This window comes from Chiloscyllium plagiosum, unplaced genomic scaffold (assembly GCF_037043375.1).
Source record: "Chiloscyllium plagiosum isolate Xiang-an unplaced genomic scaffold, Cpla_swu_hap1 HiC_scaffold_25, whole genome shotgun sequence".
Lineage (NCBI taxonomy): Eukaryota > Metazoa > Chordata > Chondrichthyes > Orectolobiformes > Hemiscylliidae > Chiloscyllium > Chiloscyllium plagiosum.
Window position 1 is genome coordinate 50,486,582 of NW_028270163.1, and position 17,513 is coordinate 50,504,094.

At 42.5% G+C, this 17,513-nt stretch overlaps 1 protein-coding gene across 2 annotated transcripts in view; it reads left to right on the forward strand.

The window, feature by feature from the left end:
• Positions 1–17,513, forward strand: part of hgs (hepatocyte growth factor-regulated tyrosine kinase substrate) — a 55,279-nt gene that overhangs the window by 6,043 nt on the left and 31,723 nt on the right. For both annotated transcript variants that reach the window (XM_043714998.2, XM_043714999.2), the window contains exons 2-4: positions 6,469–6,553; positions 9,904–9,979; positions 14,459–14,551. In XM_043714998.2, coding sequence (XP_043570933.1) covers positions 6,469–6,553; positions 9,904–9,979; positions 14,459–14,551 — 254 coding nt within the window. The remainder of the gene's footprint in view (positions 1–6,468; positions 6,554–9,903; positions 9,980–14,458; positions 14,552–17,513) is intronic.

The following is a 17,513-nucleotide window of genomic DNA, read 5'->3' on the forward strand; positions in this document are numbered from 1 at the left end:
CTGGATAAAGGGAAGCTAGTAGATGTGTCATATGTAAATTTCCTAAAGGCACTTGATAAATGCCGCACCAAAGGTTAATATGTTACCTAGGGTGTAAGGGGTAACATATCAACATGGACATATCAACATATCAACATGGTCGGTTAGCTAATGGGTAGTAATCACTATAAATGGGTCATTTTCAGTTGTGTGCTACAGGGATCAGTGCTAGAACATCAACGTTTTATAATTTATATCAGTGACTGGGTAAAGGGATGAATGTTTGTTAAATTTGCTGATAACTTGCTTTTCTATCTTTTTGTGTTATGAAAAGGACGCAAGTCTGCAACGGGATATAGATAGGTTAACAGTGGACAAAACTGTGGCAAATGTATAATTTAGGGGAAATGTGGACTTTGGCAGGAAGGAAAGCGGTACAGAATTTTTTTTAGTAGAGAGAGATTGTAGAATTAAGGTAGAGATTCTGAGCATACATGAAGCATACACAAGTTAATTTTCAGATACAAGAGTTGTTTGGGAAGGCGTATGGAATATTGTCATCTATTAGCAGGGATTAGAGTATATAAGTAGGAATGTTTTGCTACATTTGTACTGACTGCTGATGAGAACTGTACAGATTTGGTCTCCTGATTGAAGAAACAGTGTAAATGCATTGAAGCAGTTCAGAGAATGTTCACTTTGGTTGGGGTTGGCTTATAAAGAAAGGTTAGACATGCTGGTCTCTTGCCGTTCGAGTTTAAAAGAATGAGGGGTGATCTTATAGATCAGGAGATCTAGTTGGATTGCAGAATTGGGCAGAGAAATGGCAGATGGAGTTTAATCCGGACAAGTGTGAGGTAATGCATTTTGGAAGATTCAGGTGCAAATTGTACAATAAATGGCTGAACCCTTCGAGCATTGACATACAGAGGGATCTGGATGCACAGATCCCTGAAAGTGGCAGCATGGGTGGATAAGGTGGGCAAGAAAGAATACAGTACACTTGCCTCAATCGGCTGGGGCTTTGAATATAAAAGTTGGCAAACGTTATGTCACACCTGTACAAAACTTTAGTTAGGCCACATTTGGAATATTGCATGCAGTTCTGAGTGTCACATTACCACAAAGGCATGGATGCTTTGGAGACGGTGCTGAGAATGTTTATCAGGATGTTGCCTGGCCTGGAGGGTTTTAGTTATGAGGAGAGGTTGGATAAACTCGGATTATTTTCAGTGGAAAGACAGAGGCTGAGGGGCAACCTGATAGAGGTCTACAAAAATTGAGGCATAGATCGGGTGGATAGTCGGAGGCTGTCCCCCAGGGTGGGAAAGGTCAACTACAAGAGGGGACATTGGATCATTTTGAGGGAAGGTTGATTTGTGCTGACAAGCAAGTAAAAATGATTTGGGGTGGGTGGGAACATGAAATAGAAGGCACAACCAGATCTTGGCCTTATTGAAAGACACAACAGGATCGGGGCCAAAGAGCCCGAGTTCATGTTCATGTTTCCTCCCTTAATGGTCATTAGTGAACAAGATTTTTTTGAGACAGTTGCTAATTTCGTGGCCACCTTTACTGAGCCTAGCTTTCAATTCCAGGTTTTAATAACTGAATATAAATCCCGTCAACTGCTGTGATGGAATTTATACTCATTGCTGGGAAATTTTACTGCAGTGCCACTGCCTTCCCCAACACAAACATGGGTAAACCTTGGAGTTAGAATGAGGCCATTCAAGATAGAAGTTATGAAGCACATATTTGTGTAGGAAATAAGGAATTATGTTATTCTATCTCCACAGAAAGTCCAATAAATAACTTTAAATCTTGGATCAATAACTTATCCCAGACAAAGGTTATGGTACCATGAGCGAAGGATGGATTTAACATGTTCATCAGCTGTGATCTTGTTGAGCTGGGGAACAGGAATGAAGGCCTGAAAGGCCTTTTCTTAATTTGTTGATGGAATGTGGATATGAGCCAGCATTTGTTGATCATCTCTTCATTGCCCTTGAGAGCAGTGGTGGTTGACTGCTGCTTTGTGTAGGTGCACCCGCAGTGCTGTTAGGGAAGGAGTTTCAGGATTTTGACCAAGCAACAGTGAAGGAATGGTAATATAATTGTAAACCATTCTGTTAGTTTTGTTCTGGACTCTGTAGTAAACTGCATGGTGAAATAGAACCTTTGTAATGTTTACACCAATGATTACATGTTTGTATCAATAATAAAGCAAATTCTTATCATCAGAGATCATGCTTCAATGAAGCTGTCTTTGACAGAAGTCCATGTTTAACTAGAATCCATGGGCATTTACCTTTTTTAATCTGTCTCATTTCCCCGACCACTTATCTGATTCATACAGTGCATTTGTTGTCGTGGTAACTGGCTTTGATTCCCTGTAACGCAAAAATATTCAGGACAGATTGGAGATCAGCCCAATCTTGTTGGAAAGTGGAGTAAAAAGTGGAAGCTGAATGATCTGCTGTTGCTGTGGATTTATGCAATGCACTTAGAGCGTCTCCTTTCATGTACCTGTTATCGCTAATGATCTTTCCATTCTGTCAAATTGTAGGCAATGTGTCAGCTCCACATGATCCCTTGTTTTGGAATTTTTTTTAAATGAAACTCTGCTGTGTATCCAGTCAGATGGAAAGCTGATCTGCTGTTGATTCTCCCTTTAATCAGGTGCTGTTAGGTACTCTCTGGCTAACTTGTGGCTGAGATTGACAAGAAATTAATGGTTAAATCCCCTGACCAGGCTCCTGCGAGGAATATTAACCAGCAAGTTGAAGTAACATTGTCTCCACTTGAAAAGCAAGATGGAGTACAAACAGCCAAACTCAATTAGCAAACTATTAACTTTTATGATTTGGAAATGCTGGTGTTGGACTGGGGTGTACAAAGTTAAAAATGTTTAACTATTAACTTTTATGATCAACTTTTAAAGAGTCATAGTATTCATTTTTTGATGCAAGTAACTAAAGTAGTATCGATTTATATTTATCAATGTGAATTGTGTTTAGATTTTGAAAGTTTATTTCCTCCCTTTTAGCTTGCTCAGTTAGCTCTAATTCCGAAAGAAGGATTTATAATGTTTTGGTTAATCATAGAGAGATTAATGATGAGGCCTTGATGGTGACTTCACTAAATCTGTAAACCCGAACCCAGGCTAATGTTCTAGAAGAACGGGTTTGAATTCCACCAAGGCTGTTGGTGAAATTTGAATTCAGTAAAGAAAAGACTAGTCCAATGACAATCATTGTCAATTGTTATGAAAACCCGTGTCATAGAGTCAGAGAGATGTACAGCATGGAAACAGACCCTTCGGACCAACCCGTCCATGCCGACCAGATATCCCAACCCAAACTAGTCCCAACTGCCAACACCCGGCCCATATCCCTCCAAACCCTTCCTATTCATATACCCATCCAAATGCCTCTTAAATGTTGCAATTGTACCAGCCTCCACCACATCCGCTGGCAGCTCATTCCATACACATACCACCCTCTGCGTGAAAAAATTTAGATTAGATTACTTAGTGTGGAAACAGGCCCTTCGGCCCAACAAGTCCACACCGACCCGCCGAAGCGCAACCCACCCATACCCCTACATTTACCCCTTTAACCTAACACTACAGGCAATTTAGCATGGCCAATTCACCTGACCCGCACATCTTTGGACTGTGGGAGGAAACCGGAGCACCCGGAGGAAACCCAAGCAGACACGGGGAGAATGTGCAAACTCCACACAGTCAGTCGCCTGAGGCAGGAATTGAACCCGGGTCTCTGGCGCTGTGAGGCAGCAGTGCTAACCACAGTGCCACTGTAGTTGCCCCTTAGGTCTCTTTTATATCTTTCCCCTCTCACCCTAAAGCTGTGCCCTCTAGTTCTGGACTCCCCGACCCCAGGCAAAAGACTTTGTCTATTTATCCTATCCATGCCCCTCATAATTTTGTAAACCTCTATAAGGTCACCCCTCAGCCTCCAATGCTCCAGGGAAAACAGCCCCAGCCTGTTCAGCCTCTCCCTGTAGCTCAGATCCTCCAACCCTGGCAACATCTTTGTAAATATTTTCTGAACCCTTTCAAGTTTCACAACATCTTTCCGATAGGAAGGAGACCAGAATTGCACGCAATATTCCAACAGTGGCCTGACCAAAGTCCTGTACAGCCACAACATGATCTCCCAACACCTGTACTCAATACTCTGACCAATAAAGGAAAGCATACCAAATGCCGCCTTCACTGTCCTATCTACCTGCAACTCCACTTTCAAGGAGCTATGAACCTGCACACCAAGGTCTCTTTGTTCAGCAACACTCCCTAGGACCTTACCATTAAGTGTATAAGTCCTGCTAAGATTTGCTTTCCCAAAATGCAGCACTTCGCATTTATCTGAATTAAACTCCATCAGCCACTTCTCAGCCCATTGGCACATCTGGTCCAGATCCTGTTGTAATCTGAGGTAACCCTCTTCACTGTCCACTACACCTCCAATTTTGGTGTCATCTGCAAACTTACTAGCTGTACCTCTTATGTTCGCATCCAAATTGTTTATGTAAATGACAAAATGTAGAGGACCCAGCACCGATCACCACCAATCCTTGTGGCACTCCTTTAGGAAATTTCCATTCTTACCTGGCCTGATATGTACATGACTCCATATTCACAGCAACATACACCGTTCAGTCCAGCTGAGTTTGATTCCTGATGCCTGACCTCTGGACAATTGGTGATGGGCATAATTGCCAATCAGCAGTACCTATATCCTGTAAATAACCTTGATTTTTTTTTAAAACACAAGATTACTTGTTTTTAGATTAGATTAGATTACATTACAGTATGGAAACAGGCCCTTCGGCCCAACAAGTCCACACCGACCCGCCGAAGCGCAACCCACCCATACCCCTACATTCACCCCTATACCTAACACTAGGGGCAATTTAGCATGGCCAATTCACCTGACCTGCACATCTTTGGACTGTGGGAGGAAACCGGAGCACCCGGAGGAAACCCACGCAGACACGGGGAGAACGTGCAAACTCCACACAGTCAGTCGCCTGAGTCGGAAATTGAACCCGGGTCATCTGGCGCTGCGAGGCAGCAGTGCTAACCACTGTGCCACCATGCCATCCTGTAATTGGATGAACAGAAACAGGGTGTTGGTGCACAGAAATGAAGATACATAAGACATTCTAATCCCTTTCTTCAGAAGAGTAACCAACCCTTCTTTCTGAGAAAGACATCTCATTGATTCTTGCTGCCACAGCATGCTAATTGTCTCCCAGATGTCATCTAGTAGATAGAGGGGAACCAGTAGATGTGTTGTATTTGGACTTCCAGAAGGTGTTCGACAACATACCTCACAAAAGTCATGAGATAAAAGCTCATGGTCTTGGAGGTAGTATATTAGCACCAAGAATTGGTCATGGCCAGGAGCCAGCAATTCGGAATAAGGGGTTCGTTTTCCACAAGGATCAGTATTGGAAACACACACTGCTTACAATGTAAATTTAATGACTCAGGAAAAAAGTGCATAGATGGAAAGGCAGATTATGAGAGAAATGCAAACAGTTTACAGAGAGATATTGTTAGATTACATAAGGCAAAAAGACTATAATTTTGGATCGTGCAAAGTTGTACATTTTGGAAGGGAGAACTAGAAAACAGATTGTTATTTAAATGGAGAAGAACTGCAGAAAGCTGCAACACAAAAGGACATGTGCATGAAACACCAAAAGCTAGCACACAGGTACAGCAGGAATCAGGAAGGCCAATGGAAGGTTGACCCTTATTTCAAGGCATTGGAGTATAAGAGTAGGGAAGTCTTACTGCACCTGTACAAGATGCTGGTGAGACCACATCTGGAATACTGTCAGTAGTTTTGGTCCCCTTATGTAAAATATATCACTTCATTGGAGGCAGCTCTCAGCAGGTTCACTCGGTTGATCCCTGGTAGAGAGGGACTGGCCTGCACGCAAAGGTTAAACAGGTTGGGACTCTACTCTCTGAATTTTAGGAGAATGAGAGGTGGTCTCATTGAAACATGGGGATTCTTAAGGGGCCTAACAGGGTAAATGCTGAGAGGGAAGGCCGAGGACCGGAGGGCATCGTGTCAGATTAAAGGGGGTGCCAATGTAAGACTGAGATGAGGAATTTGCTCTGAGGTTCAGAGCCTTTGGAACTCCATCCTACAGAGAGCGTGGGGCATAATTCTTGTGCATGTTTAAGGCTGAGGTAGATTCTTGATCAGGCAGGGAATCAAGGGTTATGGAGAAAGGCCAGGAGAGTAGATGTGAGGAATGTCAGATCAGCCATGATCTTATTGGATGGCAGAGAGGGTCAAGAGGCCAAATGGCCTTCTCCCGTTTCTATTTCTTATGGCCTTAACCGTGACTCATGAGAGAGGTCTGTGGTACAATGTTGCAAGCAGAGTGCTAAGAATATCTGTCTATTCTTCTGTGTTTAATTTGCTTCTTTCTCTCCACAAACAGACAAAGCAACCAGCCAATTGCTACTTGAAACTGATTGGGAATCCATCTTGCAGATCTGTGACCTGATTCGACAGGGAGATGCCCAGTAAGTGTTTTTGGAAGACTGGTGTGATGAATGCTTTTCATTTTTGTCGAAAAATTGGTACTCATTGGACAGTGAGTAGAGTGTCCTTGTGTGTTTGTAGCGTCTCCTGAAGAAGATTCTTTGCTCATGCACTTGTCAATTCTTGAATGCCCTGTTATTTGAGGTACTCGCTTTCCTGGGAGAAGGTGTCTTCAAATACACTTTGATATTTGCAGATTAACAGAAGAGTAAGAAATGGGAGCAGGACAGCACATTCAGCCCATGAGCCTACTTCGCAATAGGATAAGATCATGGCTTATCTTACTATGCTGCTATTCTTACTCTGTTCCGTAGACCCTTGATTCCCACAGTCCACTGATCTCAGCCTTGAACACGTTGACCAAACGAGCATCTGTGACCTGTCTGGCTGGTGATTCACAACCATTTGAAGATGACCCTTGCCCCAAGACTGTCTACCCTGGACCATTGCTAATATCACTTCATTTTGTCCTTCTCTACCCTGTATCAAGGTGCACTTCCAAATATTGGTCCTACTCTTCACTGTTGCAAACACTGAGAGTCGGAAGGTGACAAAGTTTACCACATAATGGAAGAAGGGAGGGTAAATAAAGGCTTTTTTCTTTCTCGGATTTTCTCTTGTTAGAGATGGTCATTGCGTGACATATATTTGATTTGACTGTTAGCTATCACTTCTCAGCCCCAAGCCTGGGCTTTGTCCACATAGCACTGCATTTGAACTTGGACTGCTTTAGTACCTGAACATTGTGCAATCGTCAGCAACATCTCCACTTCTGACCTTTATGATGTAGGGAAGGTCATTGATGAAGCAGCTGAAGATGGTTGGACCCAGGGCAATACCTTGAGCTCGTGGAGTTTTCTTACCCCCCAATTCCCATTGAGTAAAGCTTTGCTAAGGTTTCTTGATGTCCTACTCAATCAAATGCTACCTTTATGCCAAGACCAGTTACTCTCCTTATTTCTGGGATTCACCTCTTTTGTCTATGTTTGGATCAAAACTGTAAAGAAGTTTAGACCAGAGTAACCATTGAGGGGCCCAAAGTGAGTATTAGAAAGCGGTTGTGGTGCTGAGTAAGAACTACTCAGTAGTACCATTAATGCCACCTTCCATTACTTTGCTGCTGATTGAGTGTAGACTGGTGGGATGGATTGGGCTTTCCTTGTTTATTTTTATAGACAGGCATTCTTGGACAGTTTCCACATTGTTCCAGTACTGTAGTCAAGCAGCTTGGATTTGGATGTGGCTAATTCTGGAGCGCACGTCTTCAGTGTTATTAAAGTGGAGTGATGCTGCTGAGGTGATTTGAGATGCTGGTCTGATCAGACTTGGGAGGTTTCTTTTCAGTTTTGGCTAATCTCTGCTGGTCCTGGAGGGAGCTCATTACAGATATCAGGAGTTCAGTCATTTTACTGTTATGAGTAATCATATAAACTTGAAATTAGATGTTTATAACAGAGATTCAGAACAATAGATGTAGTCAGTTTCAGTCTTGCAAACATAAACTTAATCTGTGATAGATGGTTTCAGTGGACTGTGAAAATGAGCATTGCTTCCGGATAAAGATATGCATCAGTTGAGGCATTTAAAGAGGATGTAGATAATAAATCAAGAAGTAAGAATATATGTAGAGATAAGTGAATTAGGGATATTTACAAAACAGCACAGACATGGCAAATAACGTAAAGTAGTATTGTGGTCGACTCCTTGATCCTGTCAAAGCCTGGTCAGGTGTGCTTTAGCATATCTGATTAGTGAGTATTCACTTTTGTTTTGTTAACCCCCTCCAAGGGCACTCTTTAGTGTCTGGTCTCAGCTGAAGAGCCTAGTTTGAAAACCCTCCTGCCAGGATTTAAATAAATATCAAATCTTGAGTATGTGCAATCAGACTTAAGTTGACTAACATAATGTGAAATTTGCTTAAATTAGAAATCCTATCTTTTAAAAACAAAACCCCTCTTTTTTTTCATCCTCTTTCTGTAGTTTTCTAATCTACAATGTGTAAAACAGCAAAACCATGATGCATTCTGCAACATTTTAAGAAAAAATTGGGATTGAAATGGAAAAGAAAGCATACTGTTTGTCAGTCAGTGACTGTATGCATTAGTCATGGCTACAACTCCCCGCTGCTGAAACCATGTTGTTTACTAGCTGTGAGTGATCTCTAAAACGGCCTCCAGAGAAGAATGGAGCTGCAGCATTCCACGCTGGCTGGTGGTTTTGTTTCAGAGTAAATGTGAAAGGGGGGAATATTTGAGGGAGAGATCCAAAACAATGATGTGCACCTTTAACATGGTCAAATTCCCTAAGTTGCTTCACATGAATGTCATTGGTGCAGTTTGCCACTCAGTCATAGAGTACTAAAGCATGGAAACAGACCCTTCAGTCTAACTAGTCACGCTGACCATGCTTCTAAACAAAACTGGGTCCAACCTGTCTGCATTTGGTCCATCTCCCTCCAAACCTTTCCTATTCATGTACTTATCCAAATGTCTTTTAAACCTTGTAATTGTACCTACATCCACCACTTCCTCTGGTAATTCATTCCACACATGAACCACACTCTGTTTTAGAAAAAAAGTTGCCTCTCATGTAATCTTTAAATCTTTCTCCTCTGACTTTAAAAGTGTGCCCCCTAGGTTTGAACTCCTTCATCTTTGGGAAAAGACCTTTGCTATGTTGGGATGGGTGGGGGAGTTTTTGAGGATCATTTTGTAGGAAAGAGAGGGGGAGGAATTTCCAGAACATGGAGCTCAGACAACAAAAGATCTGGTTTCTATTGGTTGAGTGAGTGCTGCAATTAAGAATATTGGCAAGACAAGAGTTTTCATTAAAAAACAAATCAGGGTTCTCCTAGTGTGAGTGTTTTAAATTTTAAAGAGTGATTCTTTACACTGCCTTGCAGTGAATTAGAGGCTAGTGTAGTTGATGCAGTGCTCACACTGCCATCACTTACTGAGAAAGTAGTCGGAATTAATTAATGAATTAATTAATTAACGATGCTTTCTGCCACCTCTCTCTCGAGTTGATGGCTGACTACGATGTTGGTTCAGAGCATTGGGCCACGACACACTCCCACAGAACGAGAAACAAACAAACAATTTAGGTTATTCCCTGATTGTTTTCCTGCATCTCTCAGAGCCTGGATCCCAGTGAAGTTAGCTTATGAACTGGAGCTAATTCACTGACCCACCCTGTTTTGAGGACTGACTCCAGATGGAGGTGATTCTTCACCTTACCCCCACTCCCGCAGGTACGCATGATGATATGACTCATGATCTGATCAAAGAAGCAATTATAATCTTTTAACTGAAGATTTTGTCTTTCTGCATAGGGCTAAATACGCAATTGGTGCCATTAAGAAGAAGCTGAATGATAAAAATCCCCATGTAGTTCTTTATACTCTCGAGGTGAGTGTTTCCCATTACAGTGATCATGGGGACAAAATGGAAAGTGTGGTAACCTGCTCCTCCTCCTCGGAGTAGATAAGGGTTTGTGTTGTAATAAAAGCAATTCTTAAAAGTCAGCGCAACTCAGCAGGACCAGCAGCATGTGGTGAGACTGAGTTAATGTTTCAGATCCAATATGATTTTTCTTTGTGAAGTGCTTCAGCTGGATTGTGATGTAAGATGTGAGATTTATCTATATTTTTAATATTAACTTTAGAGTTTGGATTTGAGCTTGTGGGCCTCTGGGTTTTGTCCTGTTCTGGAGGAGTTAATGATTAACTTGTGTTTCTGGAGCAAAATTTCTTTATAAAATGCTGAGTTTATGAAGGTTTCTGAGAATTTGTTTGCATTGTGAGATTGGAGAAATCAAATAAACAGTGTATTACATTGGGCTTTCAGATGGAAGACTTTGGATTTTTTTGAGGGGCTTAGGGATTGCAGGTTAAAAACAAAGCTTTGCTTTCATTTTGGCAGATTTTTATGGAAGCTTTGCCTGCAGCTGGATATGTACAATGTTGCTCCTGGTGAAAGGAGATAGTTCAGCATTGTTAACTGGGTTACTTCAGTATAGGCAGTTTAGTTGGAGAGTTCCTGACCAGAATTATTGCAACTATGAAGGTGTTATTTGATGCTGTGACAGTCTAAGCAGAGTTATATGAACACTCAAGGAATGGGCTGTCAGATTTTCAAGGTGGGGAATTGAAGCCACAGTAAAGTTAATCCCTGTAGATCTGAATAAGAAGGGAATTTTGTCTGGTCTGAGAACTGTAAAGGATTCTGTGGGGATTAATGGGTTTGTATTTTACTATTGTTTTAAAATCTGTAAACTTCGGTTATATGTAAATAGTTTGGTTTATTTTATTTTATCTTTGTTTCTTCTGAGTAATGAACTTCTGTTTTACTGTTCAACTGTTTCTGCAGCATTGGGTTAGTTTCAGTGCAGTACTGCCATGTTAAAAACCAAAAAACAAAGTTACCATCTGTCAAACCTGAATTCACCCTGCAATCTGACTTGTCCAGTAAACAGCTGGGGTCATAACAGGGTTCCTAACAAAAGTCATTTGAACTTAAAATATTAACTCCGTTTCTGTTTCCACCAAGGCTGCCAAACTTGCTGAGATTCTTTAGTCCCTTTTGATTTCTGATTTCCAGCATCTGCAATATGTTTGCTTTTATTCAGCATCGAGCTGCTTTGTTGAACTCTTTGAAATATGGGGGGAGTGGGTGCTGAGCCTGTTGAATGTGGTGCCTGTTGTTGTATACTGAATTGCTATAGCGTCCTGGTAGATAGGACTAGTAGTACCCTGTAATCCCACACTGCTAAAGCAACGCAGTTGTAATGAAAGCTGCCGCTTATACCACCTTTACAGCTGCCAGGTTAAACTCTGTTGGAGTGAACTGAGAGAGCAATGATGCTACTGATTAAGTAAACACAGTGAAATGGTGTTGTTCAGATGGGAGGAACTGAGATGTGCAATTTATTGAAGTAGTTTACACAACTGAACATAGAATCAATAGGAGCTATTAACTGGAGAGCAATCTGTTGTCATAAACTGCTAATACTGCTGTATGTGAACAGTCAAATTATCCTGGATTTAATTCCTGACACTCTGGAATCTGTGTAGGCTAGTTCACGTTATATAACACAGTTATGTCATGCTTGAATCTTTTTCCAAGGGTTTAGTTATTATCAGGTTTAATAACATGCGTGAGCTGAGAGTTTTACGCCCAGATACTCATTTTGAAGCATGCAGAGTCCTGAACAGTTCACAGTGGGCATTGAGAAAGATGGGGCTGTCAAATAAAAATTGGGGGGTTTTTGAGATGCTAGATGCTCTTTTTGTATTGGACAACAATTTTAAAAAAAGTTAGTTCCTGCTTTTGTTACGAAGGTTTTGATGGATTCATGATGTCGAGTAGGCTTTCTGCCAGCCCTGATGACCAAGCAGCATGTTTTGTGGGGATGTGTCCCCTGGGAATAGAGGATGACAAAATGTAATTTGAAAGGCAATTTGACACATGTGCATTAGTCTTCCAATGGGGAGAGAAGAGCTTTGGTGTGTTTAAGGAAAATATTCTCAGCTGGTAGCTTGAGGCTGTGGCAGAAAGCATTAGATAGTGGTTTGCAACACCTCTAAAAACCTTTGCAGTTATGTTTTTCCTACTTCACTTTCGGTTGGTTACAACCTTGATGAAATAGTATTATGAGTATTTCGTGTCTGTCTTTACAAAGATGAGGCATGATGCAGGTTTTCAAATTAGGGAGGTGTGTTATGAAATAATAGATAAATAATAGTATAATGGAAGTTCTGGAACAGCTAACCTCTTTAAAAGTAAGTATAACACCTGGGACAGTTGAATTGTACCCTATGCTGTTCAAGGAAGCCAAGGAGGAAGTAATAATGTTTTGAGGATTAGTTTCTAATCCTTAGTAAATACCAGAGATTTGGAGGTTTGAGAATGTCGTACCATTATTCAAAAAGGGTGCAAGGGAAAGGGATTGGCCAAACCATAATCAGTCTGACCCCGGTAATGGGTAAATTACTGGAATCATTCATAGAAACCCTACAGTGTGGAACCAGGCCCTTCAGCCCAACAAGTCCACACTGACCCTCCGAAGAGTAACTCACCCAGACCCTTTCCCCTACATTTACTCCTGACCGCTGTACCTAATAGGCAATTTAGCATGGCCAATTCACCTCGCCTGCATATCTTTGGACTGTGGAAGGGAATCCATGGGGAGAATGTGCAAACTCCAGACAGACAGTCGCCCAAGGCTGGAATCAAACCTGGGTCCCTGGCACTGAGGCAGCAGTGCTAACCACTGAGCCACCATGCCACCCTAGAGACAGAACATTAGCTGTTACCTGGAAAGTCCAAGATTACTCCAGGATCACTCCAGTGTGGTTTTGTGAAGGAAGGGTTGTGTCTTACTAATTGAATTCAGTATTGTTAAGGAAGTAACAGAATATTGATGGTAATACTATCAGTGTTGTCTACGTGGATTTTAGTCCAATATTTAACAAGGTCCCATATGCAAGCCTGTTAAGAAAAATTGAAACCCATAGAATACAGAGGAATGGACTGAGTTGGTTCTTGTTGATTGGAAGCAGAGGAACAGCAGACCAATGTTTTTGCAAATGGAGAGTGCTGTCTGGTGCTGTTCCAGGCTTCTGTTTGGTCCCTTGCTGTTTGTGATCTCTCTATATAGATATTATATAGTGTGGACCGCACAATTTGGGAAATTTGTAGACAATACAAAAGTTGGTGGGGTAGTTGACAAAGAAGATGATAAGTCAACTGTAGGAAGGTGTCAGTTGTTTGAGTGGGTGGAAAAGTGGCAAATGGAATTTAGTTTGGAGAAGTGCAAGGTTATGCATTTGAGGAGGGCAAACAAAGTAAGGGAATGCACGATCACTTGGAGGATATCAAGAGGAGGCAAACAAGTGAGAGACCCGGACATGCATATCCACTGGTCCTTGATGTTAGCAGAACAGGTAGATAAAATGCCTAAGAAGGGATTTCCGATGTTATCCGTCATTGGTGAGATCTTGAATACCAAAAGCAGAGATGTAATGATAGAACTTTATGAGACGCTACTTAGGCCACAACTGGAGTTTTGTGTCCCATTGTGGTCACCCATTGCAGGAAGAATGTCATTGGTGTAGAAGAGTATAGAGGAGGTTCACAAGAATGTTGCCGGGGCTTGATAACTGCACCGAGAAGGAAAGATGATCGAGACTAGGGTTATTTTCCTTAGAACGGCAGAGGATGAGATAAAACCAAAATGCTGGAGAAACTCAGCATGCCTGGCTACATCTATGGCATGAAACAGCTAACATTTCAAGGCCAGTATGACTGTTCTTCAAGGTTGTTCTTTCTCAAAGAAGCGTCATATCAGACTCAATGCTGACACTGTTTCTATCTCCACAATTTAGTTATTAGATTAGATTACTTACAGTGTGGAAACAGGCCCTTCGGCCCAACAAGTCCACACCGCCCCGCCGAAGCGCAACCCACCTATACCCCTACATTTATCCCTTACCTAACACTACGGACAATTTAGCATGGCCAATTCACCTGACCTGCACATCTTTGGACTGTGGGAGGAAACCGGAGCACCCGGAGGAAACCCACGCAGACACGGGGAGAACGTGCAAACTCCACACAGTCAGTCGCCTGAGGCGGGAACTGAATCCGGGTCTCTGGCGCTGTGAGGCAGCAGTGCTAGCCACCGTGCCGCCCACAATCTTGGGTCAATATCTTGGGTCAATACTTGACCTGTAGGTGCTGTGGACAATTTACAGCAATATAATTTTATAGTTGCGATGGTTTCCCTTTGTAAGGTGGTTTTGGGGCTTTACCAGGTCTGAATGATCAATTTGTTGAACTGGAACACTATTTTCACATTGGTTGCTTATACCCTAATTTCTCCTTCAGGTTTTGGAATCCGTGGTGAAGAATTGTGGCCAGACTGTTCACGATGAGGTTGCTAATAAACAAACAATGGAGGAACTCAAAGAGCTGTTCAAGGTAACTTGTGGAACAGTGCCACCAGTTCTGGATCTGACTCTGCTCTGTGTTGGAGGTCAGGGCTTCCTTTCCCAGCATCTCAGCTGAGAGAGTGCCCTGTCCAGTATAGCTGGACTATGCAGGAGCAGGTCTCGGTCTGTGTTGACTTGGACAGGGTAGCAGTGAATTCCTATGTTGATGAGGGACAGCTCTGCTAGGTTTTCTGCTGCTCATGCTGTGTAAATGCAATTACTAAATCGCTGTTCCTTGTGAAATTCACTGAGTGTGAGTGTGTTCCCAGAGGAGCAACTGGCTCTTGCCGGAAGATATCAGAGGCAGAGCAGAACTCGGAGAATTAGAATTGCAGGTTCTGGAATTTAGATGTTTCAATAAGAACAGAGAAGATGGAAAAATAGGGGGAGGTGTGGTATTGTTAGCCAAGGACAATATTACAGACATAGAAAGGACACTTGAGGATTCATCTACTGAAGTAATATAGGCTGAGGTTAGAAACAGGAAAGGAGAGATCACCCTGTTGAGAGTTTTTTATAGGTCTCCGAATAGTTCCAGAGGTGTATAGGAAAGGATAGCAAAGATGATTCTGGATAGAAGCGAGACTAACAGGGTAGTTGTTATAGGAGCCTTTAACTATCCAAATAATGACTGGAAATACTATAATTCACATACTTTAGGTGAGTCAGTTTTTGTCCAATGTATGCAGGAGGGCTTCCTGACACAGTATGTAGACATGCCAACAAGCGGCGATTGGATTTGGATCTACCAAACATTGGATTTGGTATTAGGTAATGAACCCAGCCAAGTGTTAGATTTGGAGGTAGGTGAGCACTTTGGTGATAGTGACCACAGTTCGGTTATATTTACTTTATTGATGGAAAGGATTAGGCATTTGCCTCAGGACAAGTGTTATAGCTGAGGGAAAGGCAATTATGATGCGATTAGGCAAGATTTAGGATGGGGAAGAAAACTGCAGGGGTGGGCCCAGTTGAACTGTGTAGCTTATTCAAGGAACAGCTACTGCATGTTCTTGATAAGTGTGTATCTGTCAGGCAGGGAGGAAGTGGTTGAGTGAGGGCGCTGTGGTTTACTAAAGAAGTTGAATCTCTTGTCAAGAGAGGGAAGGAAGCTTATGTTAGGATGAGGCATGAAGGCTCAGGTAGGGTGCTTGAGAGTTACAAGCTAGCCAGGAAGGACCTAAAGAGAACTAAGAAAAGCCAGGAGGGGACATGATAAGTCATTGGTTTTCTACAGGTATATCAGGAATTAAAGAATGATTAGAGTAAGATTAGGGCCAATCAAGGATGTAGTGGAATGTTGTGCATGGAGTCTGAGGAGATAGGAAAAGCACTAAATGAATAGTTTTTGTTGGTATTCACACTGGAAAAAGACAATGTTGTCAAGGAGAACACTGAAGTACAAGCGACTAGACTGGACTGGATTGAGATTCACAAGGAGGAGGTGTTAGCAATTCTGGGAAGTGTGAAGTTTGATAAGTCCCCTGGGCCGGATGGGATTTATTCCAGGATTCTCTGGGAAGCCAGGGAGTAGATTACAGAACCTTTGGCTTTGATCTTTCTGTCATCATTGTCTAGAGGAATAGAACCAGGAGACTGGAGGATAGCAAATGTTGTTCTCTTGTTCAAGAGGGGAGTAGAGACAACCCTGGTAATTACAGGCCAGTGAACCTTCCTTCGGTTGTGGGTAAAGTGTTGGAAAGGGTTATGAGAGAGGATTTATAATAATTTAGGAAGGATTTAAGGGATAGTCAACATAGAACATAGAAGAATACAGCGCAGTACAGGCCCTTGGGCCCTCGATGTTGCGCCGATCCAAGCCCACCTAAACTACACTAACCCACTATCCTCCATATACCTATCCAATGCCCTCTTAAATGCCCATAAAGAGGGAGAGTCCACCACTGTTACTGGCAGGGCATTCCATGAACTAACGACTCGCTGAGTGAAGAACCTACCCCTAACATCAGTCCTATATCTACCCCCCCTTAATTTAAAGCTATGCCCCCTTGTAATACCCGACTCAATACGCGGGAAAAGGTTCATACTGTCGACCCTATCTAACCCCCTAATCATCTTGTACACCTCAATCAAGTCACCCCTAAACCTTCTTTTCTCTAGTGAAAACAGCCCCAAGTGCCTCAGTCTTTCCTCATACGATTTTCCTTCCATACCAGGCAACATCCTGGTAAACCTCCTCTGCACCCGTTCCAATGCCTCCACATCCTTCCTATAGTATGGCGACCAAAACTGCACACAATATTCCAGATGCGGCCGTACCAGAGTCTTATACAACTGCATCATGACCTCAGGACTCCGGAACTCAATTCCTCTACCAATAAAAGCCAGTACGCCATATGCCTTCCTCACCGCACTATTTACCTGGGTGGCAACTTTCAGAGATCTGTGTACATGGACACCAAGATCCCTCTGCTCATCCACACTACCAAGTATCCGACCATTAGCCCAGTACCCCATCTTTTTGTTATTCTTCCCAAAGTGAATCACCTCGCACTTAGCTACATTGAATTCCATCTGCCACCTTTCTGCCCAGCTCTGCAGCTTCTCTATATCCTGCTGTAACCTGCCACATGCTTCCTCACTGTCAACAACTCCTCCGACTTTCGTGTCATCCGCAAACTTGCTCACCCAACCTTCTAACCCCTCTTCCAGGTCATTTATAAAAATGACAAACAGCAATGGTCCCAAAACAGATCCTTGCGGAACACCGCTAGTGACGGCACTCCATGAAGAAACTTTGCCATCAACTACTACCCTCTGTCTTCTTCCATCCAGCCAATTCCTAATCCAAACCTCCAACTCACCCTCAATGCCATATCTCCGTATTTTCTGCAGTAGCCTACCATGGGGAACCTTATCAAACGCCTTACTAAAATCCATATATACCACATCTACCGCTTTCCCCTCATCAACCTCCTTCGTCACCTTTT